This window comes from Equus caballus, chromosome X (genome assembly GCF_041296265.1).
Source record: "Equus caballus isolate H_3958 breed thoroughbred chromosome X, TB-T2T, whole genome shotgun sequence".
Taxonomy (NCBI): domain Eukaryota; kingdom Metazoa; phylum Chordata; class Mammalia; order Perissodactyla; family Equidae; genus Equus; species Equus caballus.
The window spans coordinates 7286875-7311859 of record NC_091715.1 but is presented as its reverse complement, the minus strand read 5'-3'; the positions used below and the strand labels follow the sequence as shown (position 1 = coordinate 7311859).

General features: G+C 39.9%; 1 protein-coding gene across 6 annotated transcripts in view; it reads left to right on the top strand.

The window, feature by feature from the left end:
- Positions 1 to 24985, top strand: part of MID1 (midline 1) — a 346750-nt gene that overhangs the window by 267705 nt on the left and 54060 nt on the right. For all 6 annotated transcript variants that reach the window (XR_011434657.1, XR_011434656.1, XM_005613976.4 and 3 more), the window contains exon 3: positions 5570 to 5665. Coding sequence is in view for 4 of the 6 variants with exons in the window: in XM_005613976.4 (XP_005614033.1) it covers positions 5570 to 5665 (96 nt within the window). In the remaining 2 variants the exon portion in view is untranslated. The remainder of the gene's footprint in view (positions 1 to 5569; positions 5666 to 24985) is intronic.

The following is a 24985-nucleotide window of genomic DNA, read 5'->3' as shown; positions in this document are numbered from 1 at the left end:
ATCTTGAATTATTTATATTCGTCTTCTTTGGTGGTGGTGTTGGGAGGAGAATGTTGAATTCCATCAAATAGTTGCATCCTTACAAAAGCGTCATCCCTCTGGACAAAGAGCCTTAGCACATCCTTTCTCTTCACAGAGTAAGGGTGCTGTGAAAGAAATACGTGCGGAAGAGGTAATGAATTCAGGCCAGGAGCGACTTGACTTTGGTTTTAGATAGAATTTGAAATAGATGTGTCGATGAAAATTGCTAGACTATCTATTTATATAAACCCGTGTTTACAAAAATTGTTGAACAATGTAGTATTTGCCTTCCATCTGCCAGAAATGTTGTGGTCTGATAGAGTTACATACCATTCCTTCAGAATGCTTCTAAACTGTCAAGCCCTTCTTCTTGAGTTCAGATTCAATGCGCCTAATGAGAAAAGCCTGAATTGGTAGAAAGTGTTGTTTTGAGAATCTATAGTAGTTGTTCAATGAACTAACTAGTTAGTTGATTTACTACATCAGATTTCAGAAGGGTTGTCCAGTGAATATTCAGTTTTCCATGCTAATTGTTCCCACAATGAATATTTGAGGATTTATAATGGGAAGGGACTAAGCAGTGATGGATGTACAGCAGGTACTCAATAAGTACTGTACTTTTGTAATACTCTCTTCTTGGTAGTAGAATTATTTCCTGCTATGCAGGTGCATTCCAGAGGGATGAGCATGTACCCAGACCCAGGAAGGAGCTTGGCCTGTTGGCAAAATCTCACCACCTGTTTTTGTAAATAAAGTTTTATTGAAACACAGCCCTGGCCACCCGTTTACATATTGTCTATGGCTACCTTCTTACTAAAACAACAGCAGAATTAAGTAGTTCCAACAGAGAGCATAAGGCCAACAAAGCCTAAAATATTTTCTACCTGACCCTTTACAGAAAAAGTTTGCCGACCCTTTTTCTAGACTCTAATACTGTGCTGTTCAAAATATAGCCACTAGCTGCATCTAGCTGTGTGTGTTATATGTGTAAAACACATACCTGATTCCAAAACCTTAGTAAAAAGAAAGAAAGAAGGAAAATGTAGACTAGCTCATCAGTTTTTAAATATTGATCACATGGTGAAATAATATTCTGGATATTGAGTTAAGTAAAACATATTATTAAAATTAATTTTACCTGTTTCTTCTTACTTTTTTTTAACATGACTATTAGAAAATTTAAAATGTAACTCACATTTGGGGCTCACATTATATTTCTAATGACAGTGCTGGTTTAGAGCCTGGAATTTGGAGGACATGTGACCTCTAGAAAAAGTTAGAAAGACGGAAGATGGGGGAACTGAAAAAAATCTCTTGTATTTGCAAATATCTTTCAAAAGCAATAAAATTTCCTATTAATTTGACTATTCCTCATAAGAAGGAACACTCAAAAATAATGGATTAGAGTGTCTATGGAAAAGGTTTTAGTTGAGTTCTCCCTGAAGAAGACCCTGACTTAGAATTTGAATTGGGAAGTGCTCCAGGAAGCATCTGTAAGGGCAAGGGAAGGAAGCAGAAGGAGGGCGTGGTCATGAGCAGGTTGTCGCTCTGGGCACCTGACCTCCTCCCAGTGGGGCTCTCTGGGAGATCTAATGGAACTCCACTCAGAGTGGTCCCATCTGGGAGATGAGGAAGGGGCTGTTCATCTACCATACCAACAGCCAGTGGTTATTGGTTGAGGGCTCCTAGGGGCATCAGCCTCCCCTTGTTCTCCCCAGCACCCCAGCCTGCCTTGCCTGGGGCGAGTGAAAGCAAAGGTGCCTGCAGCAAAAAGCCATCCGCAAGCTTGAGAATGGTGACTGCCTGAGGCATGGAGTTGGATGCCAGTGGTGTCTGGTACTGACACCAAACTGAACGTTCTGTCCGATAATTCATGATTTCAACAAACGTTTGTATAGCTCCTGGTCTATGTGTTCATTTTCTCCTATGATCTTTACAATAGCACAGATAGGTAGATTTATCATTATCCACATATTATGGGTGGGAAAACTGAGCCCAACAGTCGTTTGTCCAGGAGAATTCAGCTGAGGTGGTAGCCCCAGTCTCCTCACTCTACGTGTGTGGTCACTCATGCCTGACTCCTTGGATTTCTACAAAGCTCAGCTCCATAAAGAGATGTAAATATATTGATGTTTTTGAGGTGAGAACAGAAAACTAAAACTATTTTTTTGTACTCTGTAGAATTCCTTAGATGTCCATAGGGAAGTAGATACTTATATCCCTTAGTCCCAAGACTCTTATGCCAAAAAATATTCTCTCTCTTTTGCACAAAGTGCAGTCAAAATCGAGAGGTTATAGGACCTGCTGACTGCCACACAGGATGTTAGTGATACAGTTAAATTCTAGAAAACTCCACAGGAGTCCCTGTAGTGGAAGCTTATGGATGCATGGTTTATTGAGGATGGGATTCTGTTACCTTCCCGTTACCCGGGCTCTCTTCAAAAGTGTTGTCAGTCCCTTTGGTACCTCTTGGAAACAAGTCTCTCTCTCAGCTTCATTTCCCTTTATTATACTTCTAAGTGACTCAGTAAGTCTTTGTGGACTTCAGTAACACTTGTATTATTTAAATTTGAATAACCCCAAAGGATCCAGATAGGTCAATGTGTTTAAACCACAGGTTTTAGTCTACATATTAGTTGATTAAAAACAGATTTTATACACGATGTGCACTTAATAAAAGGAGGGGAAAGCAAGCAGATGTTTGTAAATCTAAATGTGTTAGATTATATTTATTTGGCTCTCTTTTGCTGATAGCTTTAAGAAATTCATACCTATGACAATTGAACTGTAAACAGTTAGATGATGTATTTCCCTAGAAATTTCCTGCTCTGAAGGGTCAGCCAAAAAGAAAAAGTAAAAGGATTCCCTAAGATTAACATACCAAAAGAAGTTGACAAATATACCATAAAGTATTCATTTCTAAATCAAGGACATTGAATAATGGAATGCCTCGAAATTGTTCTCTAGTCTCTGACCATAAAGTGATTAGTGGTCGCAATTCATTTAATCCAAACAGTAGAAAAAATTTTGGCTGTTGTTGTTGTTAAGAGCTTTGAAAGCAAGTTTTTCTTTAATGCAAACATGAGATCATTAAGTTGCACCTAAATCACTGTCTGGTTCATTCTCTGACTTTTTGTTGTATCCTATCCTTTAAGTGAGAAATGGTCATTTTTCTCCTTTAAAATATTTATATGTGAGATGCTTTGTTTCAAAGCTCAAATTGAAGATTTCTTGTTGGTCTTCCACTTTGGATGAAATATGCACAAAACCTCTCTATGAATTCTGAATACGTGAGAATTATAGATAAAATATTTTAAAATGGATTTTGAAGAATAATTACCAAGCTTAAACATAAGTGGAAAGTCTCCAAGGATCAGAAATGAAAGGAGATGCAGAATGGTGATGGGGGCTGAAGCTGGGCTGCTCACGAGAAGTAGAGAGGAGATGGGGCAGTGGGGCCCTGAAGGGAAACATGGCGGAGTGTATCCTGCACATGGCAGAAGCCTCGGACTGCCCCATACACCTGGAGGCCAGGCCTCCCTGTGTACACACTAGGCTCAAAAGGTGCCTCCCACCTCCTCTGGAGTTGGAGCCAGACAGAATTCCCATGGAAGGACGCAGAGGCACTGAGTCAAGCCAGGATCTGTGCCTCGATGGCACATAGGTGTCTTGTGGGAGTGCCCTCTCTGGGGAAACAGCCTCCAGCTCTAACACCAGAGTGGGCACCTCATGGGGCTGAGGTATGTCAATCTCCAAATCACAGCACAGGGACCAAAGTTCACGTCAGATGAGCTATCGGACAGAAATTTATGAGTCACAAGATAAAATCAGATTCTTGGGAAGCATTACCCAAACACAGGAAAATATGGAATTGCCTTTTCTCAAAAGAGCTTAAGAATAAGTATGTCTAGTTCTCTTAAATTATGAAAGAACAAAGTGCATCCTGGGAACAGGAACAGAAAGTAATTCAATAAGAAGAGAGAGATGTGATAAAGAACCTACTGGAAATGAAAAATGTGGTCATTGAAATTAAAAAAATAGGCTATAGGATAAACACCAGATTAATAAGCACGCTTATTTAAGAATGACCGAAGAGATTTCTGCTTCTGACTTATGCATTTTAAGCATTAAATAAAACTGATTCTTTTCCCAAATATGCCTTTTTAAATCTAAAATTAGGAAAGTAGTAAACATTTTTAGAAAGAAATTTCACAGTGTAATGAACTATTATCACCTTTATGAAATTGTTAATTTTCAAAATTCCCCTCATACTCTTTCCAAATCCTTTTTCTCAGATGGCATTACAAACCCTAGGTCTATTTCCTTTTCCATGAAATTTCTTTCCATTTTATATCTTCACTGTATTTGTGGAACTGTCTATCTGTTAAAACACAGTTGCCCTCATCTTTTGCCCTCTCACACCCTCCTGATCTTGGTATATGACATTGTTCTATTCCCTGCCCATGGAATACACTTCCCTGTGCTCACCTCCACCTCCATTCTATCTTCCCAAGAAATTCCCACTCTTATTTAACAAAAACTCCCTCCAATCCTTCCAGCCTCAGCAGAAAGACTGTGTCCTCTTGGAAACCTTCTTCAGGCAGCCCTGACTCTTCCCCTTCGCTTGTTTACAGCATCTCTTCCAGTGGCGTAGGCATCTCCTTGTGGACAGAGAACAGATAGTTTTATTTTTGTTTCCCCAGTATCTCAGAGTCTGGCATACAGTAGAAGCTCAATAAGTACTTGTATGAATAAATAAATGAATGAATGGTGTAAATGAAGAGCATACTGAATAAGAAGCAATGGAGAAGTCTTAATGAATCTTGTCCAGAACAGGGGGTTAATTTAGTTGAAAATAAGATTTAATAGTCATGGTGGGGAACTTTAAATTTGATGTCCTAAAGGAATAGGGAATAATTCTAGATTCTTAAGCAGGATAGTGATATGAAAAATGTAACATTCAAGAAAATATGATCTGGCATTGATAGGTTGATAGGCAAAGAATAGAAACACGGACAATAAAATGTACTATGAGTGAGTAGACATGTATGGTGAGGACTTCTTATAAACGTCTATAAATGGCCATAATGTCAGCGATAGTTGGACAATTGAAACCTTCCTCCAAGGGCTTGACCTCAGCTTGCCCTTAAGAGGGTAAATCCTAAAAATCCAATAGTAGTTGATTTGATGTGGAAATATATTCCTTATATTATTGCCATTTCTGATTCAGGTAAAGGAACAGAAATCCAGTTACCTCCTTTCTCTCTAGTTCACGACCTAGAAGTAACCTATAACTAGTTATTCGGTAAACATGCCTGAGTTAGTGTAAGAAGCAGGAACAAAAAGAATGAAATTTGAACATTTTTAAAAGGTTCTTTTAAATGCTACTTTTCAAAATCCAGTTTAAATCTATAAATACTTGAAACTGCATAGATTTCATGGAGGTTTCTGAAAAATGTATCAAGTTTTTCCTGAGTATGAGTAATTTTGTGTGTACTAAAGCGTTAAAAGTATGCAGAATAATATTTTTCCTCTCTTTTTTGAACAGCAAAACTTGGAGAGTAACCTCACAAGCCTTATTAAGAGGAACACGGAACTGGAGACCCTTTTGGCTAAACTCATCCAAACCTGTCAACATGTTGAGGTGAGTATCTCCGTGTGATATGTTTCCTATGGAAACTGCTAGATCACGGTTTTTATACCCTCACCCTTTGTATTTTTAAAACAGGAATCTTCTTAAAATTAGATCTTTTGCAGAAGCCAGATATATAAGGTGGATGAAATTGAAAGGAACTAGAACCTCAGAGGGTCTCTCCCCATCTGCTGCTTTGTCCTGCCCCCACTCCCATCACAGCTCTCCTTGATCTAGTTTTACTTAGCATTCCTAATAGTGTAGATTTTAATCACTCTTAACAAAGAACAGCCAGAAAAGGCACTCTTTAAAAGGTGTCGTGTTAGTTTACTAGAGCTGCCATAACAAATTACCACAAACTTGGATGGCATGAAACAACAGAAATTTATTTTCTCCCAGTTCTGGAGGCCAAAAGTCTGAAATCAAGGTGTGGGCAGGACATGCTCCCTCTGAAGGTTCTAGGGGAGGGTCCTTCCTTGCCTCTTGCCGCCTTCTACTGGTTCCAGGCAATTCTTGGAGTTCCTTGGCTTGTAGCTGCAGCACTTTAATCTCTGCCTCTGTCGTCACATGGCCTTCTCCCTGTGTCGTCACATGGCATTCTCCCTGTGTGTCTCTGCGTCTCTGTCCAAATCTCCTTCTTATAAGGACACCAGTCATTGGATTAGGGGCCACGTTACTCCAGTATGAACTCACTTTAACTTGATTACATCTGCAAAGACCCTATTTCCAAATAGGGTTATATTACTGATACTGGGGTTAGGACTTGGACTTATCTTTGGGGAGCAGGGGGGTCGGGACACACAATTCAGTCTACTACAGGTGTATATTAAATGCATCTTGGTTGTCAGATATGTTTCCATGAAATGGACCACAATTGCAGCCTATTGGGGTTAAGTCAAGAGTGTGCAAGCAGCAGTAACAGCAAGGGCAAGTTAGAGAACACAGATCTTTCTAACCCTCTGCTTAGAATGGATTCGCTTTTGGCAATGCTCTCTCGAGGGAACGTTTGAGCTTTGTTGATTAAGCAACATTGTAAATAATGATGAACAAGCATACTGTTTTCATTATTGTAGGGTAAAGTGAATATGTAATTTAGGAATAAATGGATGAACAAAATGGAATGATCCATGTGCTATATTTTATTTTTATGATGTGATGGCATTTGATGTTTAGGACAATAAGGAAGAATTATTTCTCTTCAGTAAAAAAAAAAATTACATGTGTTTTATGGGAAAATCTTATAAATGCTTTGTGGATTGGGTGATTATTTCATTCAATTTCAGCTAGTTACTTCTTAAGTATTAGTGTCTGGTTTCTATTAGGGCCTGTAGTGATTTCAGAACAACTGTCTTGTTCCTAATGCAGTATTAGTATAGCCTGAATTTACAAAATGCTATTCGTCCTAACATGTAAAATTACATTCTATAGTGCTCAGTAATTTCAAATGATAGATAGACGTGTCATTCAAGAAATTTACAAGCAAGTTTTATTTTCGTTTCAATGATTAGATATTTAGTTGAGATATATAGGCTTTCTAAATAAAGCTGTTACTGAACTGATTACAGCAGACTTGCAAATAGACACATACGTGCCATTAAGAGTTATTCTGGACAAGGACGTAAAGAATATTCATTCCTTTCACTGTTGCTGTTTCTGTATAAATCCTTTGGGATGGAAAGAAATGTTTGTGGGTGAGTAAATCTGGTATTTTAGAAATTTATTCTAGATAAAAATTAAAGAAAATTAATTATGAGCAGAAAAATAATGATACTAGCAGTATCTATCTTTACATGTGTTCCCTTATTCATAATTTTTAATATTCTTAAAGTATAATTTTCAAAAATTGAGCATCCAATTCTCATATAATAATCAAATGAGTCTACACTGAAGATTTATTTAACTCATTGATGAAGGAACCAGCAGGATGATAACGCTGGCTTGAAGGAGGATATCAGAAACTGATATGTACAAACGTTGAGGGAGCAGGGGAGTAGGGGAGAAGAAAGCTAGAATAAGATAGCTAAATTAGATGCAAAACTGGCCAGTGACCTAACGGGCAGTACAGTCATAACATTTGGGCAAGATAGGTTGCATATCATCACTTTTCTCTAAATTAACATTTAACCTTGCAGAAACTAAGCCCTAATCCATAGTAAATAGAAAGACAAACTCTTACATCCCAACCTGGAGATTCAGATGGCCCTTCCCTAGGCTGACGTGATGGAGTGTGCTCTAGTATGACACCGAAAGGGCTCCCAGTCTTCTTTTTGCCTTAGTTCCAAGTTTTGGCTAGTTTAGCTTAGTATGATTTTCTGCTCCTCCTGTTCTGGATACTGTTGATCTATGAGCTGTGTTCGCTAAACAGATATTTCTGGGTGAGGGTGTAAATTTTTGCCTGTGGTCAGTTACTTTGGTTTGTTAAAGTGTCATGCTAGTTTGTTCATTCTGTTAGTGTGTATGGAACACCCACTGTGTGTATGTTGCACTGTGCTAAGTGCCAAGGACCCTGCCCATGGGGAGCTTACTATCTTGACTAAGACAAAAGAGCAACTACGATACAATACAAAATAGAAAACTAATTGTCATAAGAGAGGAGTGGATTATATTCTTTAGAATATCAGAGAAGCAAGAAATTTTTTTCAGCCAGGGGAAGTAGCCACAATCTGAGCCTGCCTTCAAGGGTAGGTAACATTTGGGCATATGGAGGGAGGGGAAAGGCACTGCTTCCAGGGCAAACCAAGGCATGGAGATGGACAAATGAAGAGTGTATGTACACAAAGCAAGTAATTCATTCTGTAGAAATGGCAGGTGTGTGAGGAGGCGTAAGTAGGAACCGGCTTTGGAGAGATGAGAGCTGGGTGGACTTCAATATCGCATCTGAGTTTCAGCTTTGTTTGGTCTTGAAGGTTTAGTGACAGTTCAAGGAACACAAAGACCTGTGTAATTTTCACAATTACAATTGACATCCCTAACTCTTTTCAGGAAATGATATTTTTGGTTATTGGGAAAATAATACGGATCTCTTAGTGCAAAACAGTTGCACGTCCAAGGGAAGACGTCACAGCACTAGTAAACTCCAAAAAGGTAGTGGAATTTGTTAGGCACCAGCGTGATAGTCTTTTAAATCAGTGCAGTGGAAGAGAATTTCCTGGTTCACATCTTGGGTTCCTAGACTGTATTTCTTCCTTTTCCTCTTCCTGAAGGTGTCCTTGTATTTGGGTATGAGCATTCCTCGGGAAAATAGTCGCCATGCCAGCTGGAGCCAAAAAACTCAAAGCACAGAGGCCTCAATTGTTGTAAATTAAATCAGTGAATTCCCACCGAATCCTGAGGAAATGCCACATCCTTATAAGTCCACACCTCCTTCCTGGGATTCACTTCTGCTTTTCTTTAGAATGAAAAGAGTTTGAAGGTCTCCCCATCCCCATTGTTTTCATAACTTGTTTTTAAAATGAGGGTAAGCAATGAAATGGCTTTTTGATAGTAAGTACCAAATCTTTTTAAAACTGGAGAACGGAGGGTATGAAGGCCAAGACGATTTAGAACTCAGGAGGTAGAAGCCTTGAAAGAACAGTATCAGGTGGACTCCCAGAAATGTTAGTGTAATTTGGTGGCTGGGATTCTAAAAACTACTGGGTTTTTAGCCACTGGGTTGTTTTTTTCAGGAGAGGAATACAGTAGAAAATTCCCTTAGGATGAGTTTGGAGTTAGGTATATCTGGGATGTAGGACAGGCTTATGAGAAGTGGTCAAAATTTGTGTCAGCTGCACAACTTAACATTTCTAGGTTAAATATGGATTGTTTCTCTTCACCGTCTCGTCTTCCTCCCTGTTTTCTTTTAAAAATCAGAGGACCTAGTTTATTAGATAGGCAAATACTTAGAATCACTGATGTGTATCAAATTCGCCACACATTCTGAGGCTCAGGTTCTTTCACAGGGAATGCAATGCCTGGACACACAGTAGATGCTCATTTTGGGCGTTACAGGTGACCAATGACTAAATCCACAGTGAGACGGTAAAGACAAACTGCGAAAGGGTGACTAATTACCGCAGCAGTTTGGAGAAGATAAAGTCTCGGCTGACCTCGCTGGCCCTCCCCAAGCTCATCCTGGAAGGGCACTCTCTAAGCCAGCATCCCGTCAGAGTCATGGCGTTAGCTCCTTTGGTTTGTCTTGCCTTCTTTGTAATCATTCTTTTTTAATTCCTCTTGTCATTGTTTTTCACATTAAGTTTTTAAGCAGTTTTTTTTCTTTTATTTTAATGGAAAATTTGCCTTCTTACTGGCTTTCTCTGAGTTTTTCCAGTGCTAGGTGACATGTGATGTGACAAACTTCTTGTAGGTAAGTTAAGCGCCATTTAATTCAGTTTTTGCTCAGATGTTTGGCTCTGTAAATTGAGGGGAAAGGGGGTGATGTGTTATGGTAGCTTGTAAGAAATGGTAAAAACTGATTTCAGCAAAAAGATGGGGGTCTGTAAAAGACTTTTCCAGCCATTCACCAAGCCCTGAAAGCATTCAATTGTAAACTTTGAAATAAGGAAAAAAATAACTGGGTTAAAAAGTAAGACGAACCTTTATATTTAAATTAATTTTGTTGCGCAAAGCATTCTCTCTCTATGGAAACCTTGGCAATTGCTTCATCTAGAACCACTGGCTGAAGACCAGCATCTGAACACCAAATGTACTGTTTGTGTCTTGTGGACAGCTGTCTGATCTCGGATGATGTGTGTCCTGCTAGGGGCCAGCTTGAGTGTCCAAAATCGTAATCTCTTGTCACTTGTAGATGAGGGTTAGATTCCCACCCCATTTGAGCCCGTGTGAGAATCCTCTCAAGGTATAGAGTCAGATTCTGGGCCTCAGTAAAGCACAGCAAGCAAACCACAGTCATGTATGGCTCTCCATATACATAGCTCTGGAATGGTGATAATGTGATAGTGCAAATATGGCAGCATTCAGAAACTGGATTATGACGAGCCACTTTGGTAAGGACTGATCTCCCAAATTCAAGTCTTAGGATTCCCAGGGCAAAGGAGAAAACGAACTCTCAGGCTGCACGGAACTTCATCTTCTCTGGAGAAGATTCATTTTTTGACTAATGCATGTGTATAATGGCTATGTATCCAGTTTACTCCACCAAGTTTGCTAAAATTGACAACTCATGGCAGACTTAGCTTTCCTCAGTGGAGATTAAATTTAACTGTTTATTAAAGTAGCATGTAACACATACTTGAATGTCTCCCCTTAGATTCAATGCTCTTGCCTTAAACAAAACTGACTTATAAAGGGCATTGGATCCTGTTCCCTTCTCAGGTATGTTCGTGAGGAATAGTGAGACAACATCAGTAGAAAGTCTTCTAGGATGTAGGAATAAGAGACTAATCTTATGAATGAATGAATATAAGGCTTAGTTATTTTGGTATTACTTTCAGAATAAAATTCCCAAGTTTCAGTTTTGAAACCTTTTTTTAAACATGATCCAAACATTTCATCATCTGCTAATCTTTCCAGTTTGGATGGAATGAACTATTGTGTCATATTCAGAATGCTACCAGGTGGCTTGGATTGGAGTGTGGTCACATGTGTGTGCCTCTGAAGACAATCCCTCTGACATATTTGAATTTAGTGATGCAGATTTCCAAGACTAATGCTTAGATATGAAATAATCGGCCTTAATTGGGGGCCCAGTGGATGAGCAGTAGGAATGAAGAGAGAAGACATGGTTTTACTGAAGTCTTAATGTGGTTTCTCCCCATAATACAGGAATTCTTTGTCACGTCTCTCCTATACTGTTCCAAACACAGCCTTCTTGCCTTGAAATATTTAGATGCTTGGCTAGAGCAGCAGGGATGTGTCTGGCATGATATAAAGAATAATAAGAATGGGTTGTGACAAATTTTAGAAAATGCCCATTGTAGTTAGTTCTAACTCAGCTTTCACACGAGATGGTAGTAGTTGGATGGATCCAGGTTCAGAGAGTCAGGTGTGGAGGAATGATCCCAGGTGAGAGGGTGACTGTCAGGTAGAAGATTGGCTCCCATTATTGCTCCTGTGCCTGCCATTCAGAGACAAGCATGATCCCAACCATCAATCCATCATTTTGTTACTGAACCAATCTCTTTTGTTTCTTGGTCTTAATATCTAGTTTAAATTATTTTTCTCAATAAATGAATATAAAATTGCTTTTTATGATGATCAAGCTGAAATTATCTCTGTATGTAAGATGATTATAGATTATGAGAGAGACAGGACACATCTTTTACCTTCATTTGATTGACTTCCATTTGTAATTGCTAAATGTTGGAGGGAAAACTGAAGAGCTCTGTTCTAATTTTGAAATTCTCCAGCAAAATCATTGAGTCATGCATATAAAATGTTCGTTAACAAGAGTGCAATTGTAGCACTTGTTATTTTTGTTTGAAACAGAAATATGAAATTTTAAATTCAGCTATTTAAAAAGCCTGAGGCTACTACTGAATGTAAAAGGCTTTCAGTGAAGAGCAACACAAATAAAGATTTTTACAACCAAGTGAGGTAACTTCCCAGCCCAGGAATTTATGATAGAACTTTTACTATGCTTTTAAAAGTTTCTTCACTAGATATAACATCAGGTTCGCATATATGAGGTGATGAAAATTATCGTAGTAACCTAATTCTCTAGCGAGGCGAGCTCGGTATTATGCTGTGATGAGTTCAAAGAAGCCTTCCATCTATTTACTTAGGTTGGGAAGATGGCGCCTCATCCATCCTTCCGGGTGTTGGGATGAGATGATTACTGTGTCAAATGGTTACAATTCCCTAACAAGGCATAGCCTGCAGTGTAGGGAAAGCAAAAGTAGTAGGACTTAGGCAAATTTACACGAAAAGCAATAATGACCACTTGACAAGGTCCTACCATCACTTCCTGATTTAATTATCCCAGTAGCCTTTTGAGGTAAATGTTGTTCAGATAACCATAGAAATACGACTTGAAGCCAGGCATAGCAAGAATCAGCCAGTAAAGAAAATGGATTGAATTCAATCAAGTAGTAAAGCAATTGGAGTGGTTAACTGAACGTCAGCTACCCCAACCAGGCGATGGAGTTGAAAGAGATGATTGAAAAGTTAGATTCTTAGGGGAATTCTCATGGCAAGAAACAATCCCATCTGCTGGGTAATTGGAAACCCTGACCAACCCACCATAACAAGGCCCTGATGAGTATACATCTGTGATACCAGTGAGCCTTCAGGTCTTGTGAATTATTCTCAAATCTTTGACCATTAATCCTTGACCTGCTAACCTCAACTTCTTTGAGATGATCAATTTGCTTCTTTTAGTAAATAAAGTTCTTTTTTTCTCCTCACCAAGAAGTTTGACAGTTATGTATAAAGATGAAGACCTAAATAATAACCATAGAATCAATATTTTGTGTTACAATTTAGAACTAAAACGTATCTTTGTATTTTAAGGGTTTGTAGCATTTAAGAAAATATGGCATATTACAGAAATTTGACAGGTTAGCTTTGAGTTTCCAATCTGAAACATGTAATTTATTTTGGACCTGTGATTTTAAATTGAAAGTATAAAATGGTTTGTTTCAAACCAGCGTTGGAACGTTCAAGAGAACTTGAGTTTCACTACATTTGTAAGTTTAACTTATTAGAATTCTAAGAGCTACTTAAGTACTTGGGAAGGTTTACCTTGTTAGAGTTTTAATTTTACCCCATTAAGCATTTAAAGTGCTTATAAAGTAAATTGAATATGTTACATTTATAAATGCATTTTAAAATGTCACAGTGATTTGGTGATAAAAATCTGAACAAGGATTACCCAGGGGGTTGAGAATTGACTGGAAGAGGGGCTCCAGGGCACTTTCTGGGGTGATAGAAATATTTTATATCTTGATTAAGCTGTTGGTTATGTTGGTTATCAAAATCCATTGAATTGTCTCTTAAGATTTATGCATTTGCCTGAATGTAAATTTTACCTCAATTTAAAAAATGTATAAGGAACTTAATCAACTAATTTATAGATGGAATTGATTGTTTAATGGAGTTGAGTCTGTTCAACTTAAGTTAATCAAACATTGATTCAAGGACCCCCTGAGAGTGATTATTCTTGGTTTTATAAAATTTCTTGGATTTATGAATAGAATAATGAGACTCGTAATTTGAACTTAAAGCTTGAGGAAAACTACATAGTGATATAGGTACAGTCCTTGGGCAAAAATTCTCCTGGTCTTTGAGTGCACGTCTATTCCGTCATAGTTGGTTGGACTCCTTGAGAAACAGGATACTGTCTTTCTTTTCCTAGTATCTCCTGCATTTAGCACACAGCACATGGCTATTGATGAGAAAACGGGACTCTCCCAGAGAGACCAACTGCCTCCTTCTGTCACTAGCACATTTGCATAGATCAGCATGTCAGATAAATTCTCATCCTGAAGGGCAGAAAGGACCCTTCTTGAGAAGGCTGTACGCAGGACATAATGGCAGATCTCAGCAGCCACAGATCCCTGGAGGCAGTAGCAGGATGGGTGATGCACCTGAGGAGCTCCACCCAGCATGAAGTCTCTATCTCTGGATGAGGGCTAAGATGATGGGGTTGGCAGAGGGAAGTCAAGAATGAGAGAGCCGTCAGTTGGGTCATTGCTTAGCCCTCGAGGGAGGGCAACAGGGGTCTTCCCTGTCCCCTTGTTGTAAACCTATCTTTTTCCTTTTGATTCTCTGGGATACCCTCATTATCCCTTCTGGTTTGTAAAAGAAAAAATGACCAGATAGCCGCTTTGAATCAAGTTGAGGGAAACACGTTTGAACACTTTCACATGTGTAGGATGGCTAGTCAGCCTAGGTCTGAAGATGGCTTATAGGGTGACATTTTCAATATCAGACTCTTGGTCCCCAAACACACATACACACACACACCCCACACCCTCAAAAACAGCAACTGACAAACATCTGAATTCTATGGTCTTTCCTTTTCTCTTTCGGAGCAGGTTAGATTCACTTTTCACTGTCCTTTGGCAAAGCCCGCCTTGTACAGCTACAGGGCTCTCCAATTTCCCTCCCATCTCCCCTCCTATCGCCCTCGTAACTTTCACCAGCACCACCACCACAGTTTCAGAAGAAAACCCTAGGAGAGCGAGTAAGCATGGATAGCTTCAAAGAGAGATGGTGCAGGCCTACGAGGTCAAAGATACAAAGGAAGGCAATTAGAAGACGGTGAGGTCAAGGAAAGACCCCCAAAGTTAAGCCTCCCAATTCACCTTTTTGCCTTAGCTGGGCTCTGTGTGAGATCAGTCATAGGCAGCTCTCTGCAATTGACCCCAACAGGGCCTTTAACAAGGTGCAGTAAGATATAACTGGCTCTGGTGTTTCTCCACTCCCAGATACCCAATTCAAGATACGTGCCTGGGGCTGGCCCGGTGGCACAGTGGTTAAGTGCGCAGGTTCCACTTCTCAGAGGCCCGGGGTTCGCCGGTTTGGATCCTGGGTGTGGACATGGCACTGCTTGGCATGCCATGCTGTGGTAGGTGTCCCACATATAAAGCAGAGGAAGATGGGCACGGATGTTAGATCAGGACCAGGCTTCCTTGGCAAAAAGAGGAGCATTGGCAGCAGTTAGCTCAGGGCTAATCTTCCTCAAAAAAAAGAAAAAAGATATATGCCCACTGCGCCCTGCATATCGTTGAAATAAATCCTTAACTCCCTGCTGTCCTACGGACGTGCTCTTTTTTTCCCCCTGCTCTGGTGCTTTTCTTATCTTCCTCACCTTGGGTTTCCCAACTCCCTTCTTGCCCACTCTGATCTCCAGAGAGCAGTCCCACTTCCATATTCGGCAGCAAACCTTCCCCAGCTACTCACACACACCAGTTGCCTCGTTTCTGAAACCGTCTGCAACCACACCATCCAGTTGAGATATAATGGGAGCCACGTAGGTAATTTAAAATTTCCAAGTAACCACATTTAAAAATGTAAAAACAAATAGGTAAAATTAATTTTACTGGTATACTTTATTTGACTCGATATATTCAAAACATTATCATTTCAACAGGTAATCAATACAATAATGATTAATGAATTCAGTTCATACTCACAGCACATCTTGATTCAGACAGGCCACATTTCAAGTGCTCAAAACCCACAAGTGGCTATTGGCTGCCATATTGGACCACACAGCTCTAGAACTTCTGTAGCCCATGGGTTAGCAGTTAATTATGTGTGCAGTTGGCATGTTTGCTAATTGTTCTCTGGTGAAGTCATTCTCTCTAGAACGCAAAGTTATGTTTCTACCACAGGTCCTAGCGTGATGCTTTGCAAATTGCGGGCGCTTAACTAGTCCATAGGATTTCTTCCTGTATTGTCCCTGGTACACCAGTAACATCCTCCTCACTCACAGAGAAATAAGACATCCTCATTTTCTCTTGCTTTCATGCCTTAGCTACTAAGACTATTGCAAAGATCTCTGGAAACCAGTAGCTTTAGCCACCTGTACTTTAAGTGGAGAGAGAAGTAAAACCTGCAGCTGAGAAGCTAGGACTGCATGGAAGGTTTAGTTTGCTGGCAGAATCATAATAAGCACTGAATTACGATTTTTGTGGTTCCCAGTTTTATAAATAGGATTTGCAAGGAGAGAGTGTTGGCTTCTTTATTTTTGGTGCAAAATGTTTCTTCTTTTACCATGTCATCTGAAAATGATGCCAAAGAGATGATGTTCTAAAAGGAAGGTGATTTGTTTCGTATCTCTGACATAGCCTCGATCTAATCTTACCAAAGGAATGGCTGCCCAGGTAGACAATGCCGACAAACGCCCATATAAGAGAGCACACGTGAGTGCTAACTTGGAGTCAGGCTCTGGCTACTTAAGCAAAGAATTGCTTTAAATTTTGCAGAATAAAGTCTTTTTTTCCTTCTGTTTTTCATGAAATGGCCTTAAAGAATTCCTCTTGTTTATGGTCTTGAAGAAATTAGAACTATGCCCATGAGGCCTGCCTTTAAGGGTTCTATTAAACAATAAGAAGGCTTTGTTCTTGGTAGTAAAATTAAAGTAAGCAGTGTTTCCATTACCTGGCAGGATGCCCCCTCCTCGCCACCCCCGATCCTGACAAGTGTAAACAGAGCATTCTGTTTCCCAGGTAGGAAGGTGGGAAGGCAGCATCTGTCGGGTTTGTATATAGAAATATAGTTGACCTTTCAGACAATTTACGGAGAGAGAGACAGAGACACTTCTTCCTGTAATCCCGAACTCAAGCTTTTTAAATTCAATTTTACTGCAGCAAACTGTACATATTAAGGCTTAAAGCTATAAAGCCATTATTTTAGGAAGACAATAATAATTTCATAGTGAGTTGATGGGAAAGTGGCAGGTCTCTAGATAAAGAAATATATATATTTTTCAGTCTGATTCACTAGATTTCATATGTTTTCTTTTCCAGGCAACTTTGCCTGCTGTTGCTCAGATTTAGACTCATTTATGGTCAGTTGTAAGTGAACATTTGTAAGTTGATTGTAGCCCTGGAGTCAGGAATGACCACGGTTAGGATAGAAAACACTGCCAGATGCATACTCTGTTCAGCTCTGCAATTAGTCAGAAGTCATTGGAGCTATAGAACAAACTGGACGACTGTGACACCAGTGCCCTGTGACGTCCTCTCAGGCTCTTCTTAGGAAACATCAGGATTTTAGTCCCCTCTAATGTAAGTGCTCCTGTTCGTAACTGTCAGCACCATACCCATAGAGCACTCGCCAGTTCTATGTCCCCTGGCCTGAGAGCTTCCAGCTGCAAGTGGCTAAGACTCTGCCCGGGGACTTTTTCTACCTCCTTCGCCTCACCGGTTAATTCCAGAGGGGAGGTAATACCCACCCACCCCCAACAGCCTTCAACCAGTGACTGATAGGGGATATTAGGTAAATACCGCTCTTCCTCCCCATCACCTGGAATGGTCTGCAGTTTCCAACGTTACCCATTGGGATTGATCTCCAGTTGCCCACAGTGGTCTTGGTAAGGTACACTTCACTGACTTCACACCTTTCTCCATCTTACTTCCCCACCACCCTACTGGTGTTTCTTGGCAACAACTTATACTCCCACCCTAGACTCATGCCCTGCTGTGAGGAGAACAGAACCGCAGACCCCCTCTAAAATGGAATGATGACACAGATCCTTTTTCCCCATCGTGCCCATGGCTCACATGTTCAATTTCCCTAAACTCTCCTCTCTTTCACTGTATTGAATAAATGTGCATATTAAACACTGGTCATCAAAGATATTTAAAAATCAATCTGTCAGCTTCTGCTGGTATTCTAGAGTGACAACAACCAGGCAAGATATTTCATAGATATCACTTGTGGATGCACCAGAAAGACAGAACAAAGCTTAACATTTTCCAGCTGTCCTTCCAACTGCAAGTTTATCAGTGGTATAATCAAATGTATTTCACTCACTGTAAGGAATACCAAGGAGCAGGGATCCAATCCTCGCTCTTCATGACCTTGCAGGGGAGCAGATGGCATCTATACTTGAGTAACTCAAGCCTGAATAGGAGTCCAACTTTGTATTTTTCCAGTACGTCGCTATTCAGGAATCATGGAGCAACAACTAAAAAGAATGCCACTTAATGAGAAACGACATGTAAGATTGAAAGTGAGTAATGTAAGGTCGTGGGATAGAAGCTTCCTCTTTCCATTAGAAATGACTTCCTTTCCCTGAAACATAGCACCTCTGTCCTCCCCACTGCTCAATTAACCATCCTCTTCTGTAAGTTATTTTTTAGCTTCTGGCCACACCATCTAAAGGCTGGTTTTTACCAAATACATTTGTTGAAAATTGCTTAATAGAAATTGCCATGTATCAGAAACTTTATGAAAAAGACTAGATAGAGACAAATGCCCATGACAGATTTAATAGATTTTTTTTTCACTCTGTGTGCCCAACCCAAACGGAAGGGTGTGGAGCATTTGTTTTATAAAGTGTGTAATTAATGAGAGAAAGGAAGGGAGGAGTTTATTGTTTTTGAATGAATTATGAGCAACACCTTCCATTCTGCTTCTTCATTTTGGAACTGCTTTGAATAGAGTTACCATTAAACACAAAAAGAAAAGTCTGTGGCATTAATGCCAAGAATGTAAGATTGAAGTCAGTTGAGTACAACTGAGAAAAACATCACGGGAAGAACAGCTTTTATTATAACTCTGACAGAAGCCGGCGGGACATCACGGGGAAAGTAAAAACCATGCTGCAGGAATATTTTTATTTTCAAATCGAAATCCTGTGAATTCAGTAATTGCAACTATTCATGCCTTGAAGGAAGAAAAGAAATATTTATCAAGTACCTACTATGTGCCAGATAGTTTACAGATATTTTCACTGAAAGTACACAAATGAGGAAACATTCTTGCAGAAATTTAACACATTTTTCACACCTGTAGCTTTTAGGCTATGAAGTCCATGATCTTTTCCTCTATGCTGGAGGTTGGCAAACTATGATTCTAGGACCAAATCTGACTCATCACTTGTTTTTGTAAATAAAGTTTTATTGGAACACAGCCATGCCCATTTGATTACATATTGTCAGTGGCTGCTTTCAAACTACAACACTGGCGTTGAGTAGTTCCAACAGCGTCCATATGGGCCACAAAGCTAAAATGTTTATTGTCTAGCCCTTTATAGCAAAGTTTCCCAACTCCTATTCCCCGTCATGGAAGGTTCTCCTCTGCACCCCACCCCCATTCTCACCCCCATTGCATCAGGAAGGAACCTGTAAGGAATGCATTTGAGATTTGAAAGTAACTCCAAATTTTCTGGAGTTAATGCTCAAGTTATAGCTTCCAAAGCCATCGTTTTGGTGAAAGATGTAGATGGATAAAAGTTTTGGTTCGTGGTAGAAAGTCCCCAGGCAATCAGTACAGGCTGACTAGTCCTAGACTTGTAGTCAGCATAGGCTGACTAGTCTCATATGGACATATCACGTAAACAGAGTTTATTGACAATACTGGTAGTTAACATTTCTTGAGTAATTACCATGTGCCAAGCAGTTTTCAATGGCTTTTCATGTATTATTTCATTTAGTTCTCACCACAGTCTGCCCTAGGGTTTCTCACCTTAGCACTAGTGACAGTTGGGGCTAGATAATTCTCTGTTGTTGTGGAGGCTGTCCTGAGCATTGTTGGATGTTTAGTAGCGTCTCTGGCCTCTACCCGCTAGCTGACATTAGTGCATGCACGTGAACACACATGCACGCACTTGCTCCCAATTGTGACAACTGAAAATGTCTTCAGATGTTGCCAACGTCCCCTGGGGGAACACCTGGTCTACCAGGTAAGAGTTGGCATTTTCTTCATTATGCAAATAAGGAACTCGAGAAATGGATAATTTAAGCAAATTCCCAAGAACACGCAACTAGGATGGAAGGAAGCCCTGCCATTCACTCCCAGGAAGACTTCCTCAGGACCCTGAGTTCTGAACTACTGCCTCCTCTAGCCCTTGTTCAGTCTGAATTTTTTCTCCTTTGACAATTTTGCTTTACTGAGAAGGTAAACAACATCAACAACATCTTGGGTGGGAGTGTTGCGTACGCTGCTCTTGGGAGAATAATTCCTTGTGTGAAGCTCCAGAGTTTTAGGCATTCGCAGTGGCGTCCTTCTGGACAGTTTTATTGTATTGTTACAGTTGTGTTTCACTTATAAGAAGACTTATTGCCCAGCTCCCCACGGTGTGTTGCCATTTTTAATGGCATCTCGCTTCCTTATCCAACATTCAAGCTTCATAATCTTAGAAACTTCAAGAAAAGAGGATTTATCATGAGGTTCCTGGGAGCTATTTTTTTATCTCATAGAAGAAATATAGCAAAATCCCACCTGGATATTTAATCAATATGTAGAATTGGTCTCCTCTGGGCCAAATCATTTTCCACTACGTCACTCTAGGATAAAGGTTGGATTACATGTAGCTTCTATCCACACCATCACTACTGTTACTCCTCATCAAAAGCACTTTATGAGGGAATTCCATTTTTTATTTTTCTGAAAAGCCTTTCTTGGGCTTTAAAAAGTTGTGGTCATAAATGTTCAATATTAAATTAACATATTAAATATTTAAAAATATTGTCCTGTACTCCAGGTTTTCCTCCAAAGAGAGGGGCGCTGGGAACTTGGCCATTCTCTTTCTCGTCTACTTGAGCTAGGTCCGCAGATATTTGACTTTGGTGTGAGAGAGTTTCAGGGTGAAGATTACATATAAACATGTTAGATGAATTACAGTAATGCAGTCTGCTCTTACTCAGTTCTCCTTGGCTCAGTTTTATATACAAGCTCGAGTATTGAGTCCCTTTCATTGTTCCTTCTGGCAGCTCTGTCTGCCTTCTGCCCCAGGGTCTGGAATGTTCATCACAGCTGCCTTTGGCAATAAAACCCAAAGCATCCTCACATCCTCATATTTCTCTTCGCACCTGGTCAGCAGTCCACGGCAGGGCGTAGAGCCCACTTGCGTTTCTCTATCCTCTCATCTTCCTGGCCAAATTATCAGCTTCTCTGCAGCCCAGTTGTGCTCCGGTTGCTCCAGTCCTGGGCAGACTGGAATTAAGTCCTCCAATGTTTTTCTTTTTGAGCGGGATAGATTTGTTATGGATGTTATAACATATAACAGTATGAAATGATAGTGTTATTAGAAACTAGTAACACTAACCTTCTTAAATTTGACTCAAAATTATATATTCTTAGTAGTAGAGAAAAGTGCTGTTGAGTTTAAACAATAACAACGACATCAACAAAGCATCCAATAAAAGAGACTTTCAACCTTTCTCAAGGTCACCTTAATTTAAAGCACAGTACGGCTTTGCTTTTGCCATGAGGACCAATTCTAGACAAATTTGTAAGTAGACTTTTGTTTTTTAAACCCCCAGTATAGCTAGTAATGATTTCAAGGATAACAAGATTTAGAGTCTTAAACCAAAGGGGCCCAATTTGATGGTACAATTTCAAGAGTGCACTAATGGTGGGCCAGTGTGATAGGGCACTCCTGGGCTGCCCAGATCAGGGGCACCATTCTCATGGAATTGAAAGTGAATTGTGGCCTCTGGAATTGTCCAACGCCAGCACCCCTCTTTCCTCCACACCCTGAAATAAAACGTCCTTTCTCCAACACATCAGGGTTCTCCTCTCCTAAGCTCTCTCCAGGGTTGGCCTCTGTGTATGAATAGGAAGTGATCTATCAAGTTCGCGTATCCTTTTCACAAGAGGAATTTGAAGGCTTTATTCTGCAAATCTAGAGATGGCTAACTCATTTCAACAAAGCACTACAAAAATCAGAAAGTGAGGATTCCTAAAAGCATGTTAGTCCGGTTTCACCTGTAAGAGGCCAGATATTTTTTCCCCATTGATGTTTCCTTCTCAGAGTTCCATAAAATATTTCTAAAGATGTTAAGGCCACACGTCTCTGAAATCTAATGATGTTTTTATACTCTGCAGTGAACATCTCAGTTTGCAGTTGAATACAAGTCAAATTAAAAGAGTACGTTTTTAGAAATGCTTAAAAACTGTTTACAGACTGCTAAAGAACATTTCACAGACATGTAGTCCAATTTTTAGTGTGTGTATAATTAAATCCCTTTAATGTTTATACATATATGACAAAAACAAAATAATGAATTGTTCACTTCACCCCACCTCTTCTGTGAAATCCTGTAACACTATTATACCATAAAACTTAGCAAGGGAACTTTTTACTAGGCATTGCTAACCAAGTGCCCTGGAGAAAATAGCCAACTCATTTATGTGATCATTCATTAATCTGGGGAATGAATACATGTAACTGCATTTCTAGAAAAGGCAAATAAACTGTGCACCCAGTGGCAGTTTACATGGGACTGCAACTGATTATTGGTATCTGATATGAGCGAGTGGCCCTCAGTGCTGAATTAGATTTCAGGGCAGGGAGGGCCAGACACGAGTGTTCGCTTTCTACACTCACTTCATTATTCGGCTTGCTAATTTCTCTTTCATTAGACTGTAAACAATCAGAAAGTCTGTCAAGGAGAAGCAGCAAAATTACCCTAGGAATAGCAGAGAGTGGGTTAGCACTCCCTACTAGCAAGACTGTCCTATGTCTTACTTATGTAATTTCCCTTCCTGACCTTGAAATACTCAGGACAATTATGGACACACTAGATAGTAGATAAATACAATCGATTCTCGTTGTTTGCAGTAGTTATGTTCTATAAAGTCACGAGGATCATGGAACTGGCTAATACTGAACCATTGCTCTTAGGGGACACACACACCCCCCCCTCACATAGATTATGGTCTTAAATCCTAAAAGCAAGTCATCCTGGTAGATTCTATTTTCTTTATTTTATAAAGGAAAAAAGAGGTTCTGAAGTGTTAAGTGACTTGCTTGAGACCGCCCTACTAACAGATGCCAGAGTTGGGACTCAAACCCCATCCAAGGGGCCCCAGGGCCCAAGCTTCTTGCACTGCACTGCACTTCCCCGTTGTCTCCATCCTCTGGTTATATGAGAGCTGAAACAAGAAGGCGGAGCGTGCCCTTGCTCAACCTCAGCTGGGTGCTGGTAGAGTGACTCAAGGTTTTCCTTGTTCTGAGTGTGTCTACACGTGGGTGTGAAAATGCCACAAGTATTGATTTGGGGGTTACAAATTAATTTTAGCAGGTAGGCAAATTTGAAAATGCACAATCTGTGAATAATGAAGCTCAACTGTATGATTAGGAGGTAGCCTGTTAAAAGCAGAGTCAGGAGTGCCTACAAACACCCTTTCCACATCTTTTGGCTGGTTCCTTTTCATTCCTCGAGAGACTTGTTAGAGAATTCTTGTCTGACCACCAATAAAATGAGCCCTACTCTCAGCCATGTTCAATCACATTACTCTCTTTAATTTCCTTTATGCACTTGTCACAATCTGAAATTTTTGTTTCTTGACTTGTGCAGCCTGTTCCCCTGTGCTTATCTGTAAACTCTGTGATAATGGGAACTTTGTCTCTCTTGGACCCCAGTGTGTGCTCAGTGCTTAGAATGCTGTCTGATACACTGTGGGAACCCAGTTGCTTTATTCAAATGAATAAATGAATGGATAGATGAATGAGTCGCTAGTCGTATGTAGCTCTTTCAGATAGAAGGCTGCTAGTGTTTTATAAGAGTAGTCATGACTTGAGCTTGCATGACATTGGCTGTGGCACTTGCAGCCCCTGATAGGCATTTGGGGCCTGAAAGAAGAAGTAAATTCTGAAAGAATTGAGATTGGATCTAACTTTAGAAGAATTAATTTAGAGTATTTTGCAAAGAGACAAAGTTAGTACTAAGGACTAGAAGACAACGATGGGGTAAAATGATGCATTTCAAGATGAGAAAGGAAGCTGTAACTCCAGATATAGAGAAGAAGCATGCTGAGGACATGAGTGAGGCCAAAACAGAGATGAGGTGAAAGTGACTAAGTTTCTCCTCATTTGGGGCTGATATGCTATGTACTCAGGAGTATAACTGAGATGAGGAGACAAAAGTAGCAGTGAGGAGCCTGGACGGGGAAGAGGGCCCAAGTTTAAGCTGTATTTTGTCCTGCGATGTCAAGGGTTCTGAAGGATAAGTGCCCCGTTTCCAGTGTGGTCCAGAGGTGGGATACAGTAGTCACTTACCACTGACCATCATTCCTAATTGTCTTCATCTCACTTTTGTCTTTAGGTTAGGGACCAAGAAGGAGACTTAAGACGCAAAGGTGGAAATGTAGATCTGTGAAATGTAGGGGTTGTTTCTTGCATCCTTAGATTGGCCCTACTCAAAGCACTTCCATCAGCCTTGGTGATTTCTGATTCAAAAAAACGGGAATCAGAAAGGAAAGCTAAAATCATAACCAGGAGCTACCAGCTTCCAAACCAAACCTGGGAACTAGAACACCTGAACACACTGCAAGTAACCAATAAAGCCTTACATATTTAAATTAATAGCCCATATAAGAAATGAAGTCCAATCAAATCATTAACTTTTTGTAAGTGACATATGAAGCAGCAAAACTGTGGAAAATTTCTTTGTAGTGGAAGAATTCTAGAAATATAGGATAGCGCTCAACTTATTTTATTGTACCTTTTGGAATATAAGAATACTAGAGTTACAAAAATTTGGAAGCTTCATAAAAGTAGACAAAGAGATTCAACTTTCCTGGTTTCAAGAGAAAGTCAACTCTGTATTCTTTGAAAGATCTAAGGAAAATACTTGGCCTAAAATTAACAGATCATGTTCCCAAATTTCTGGGAATTTATATTTTCAGGCCATGATGGTTTTGGTATCAGTTTCTCAAAACATATTTGGCTCAACAAAGTAGATTTCAGTCCACTTTTTTTGGTAAGAAAAAAAA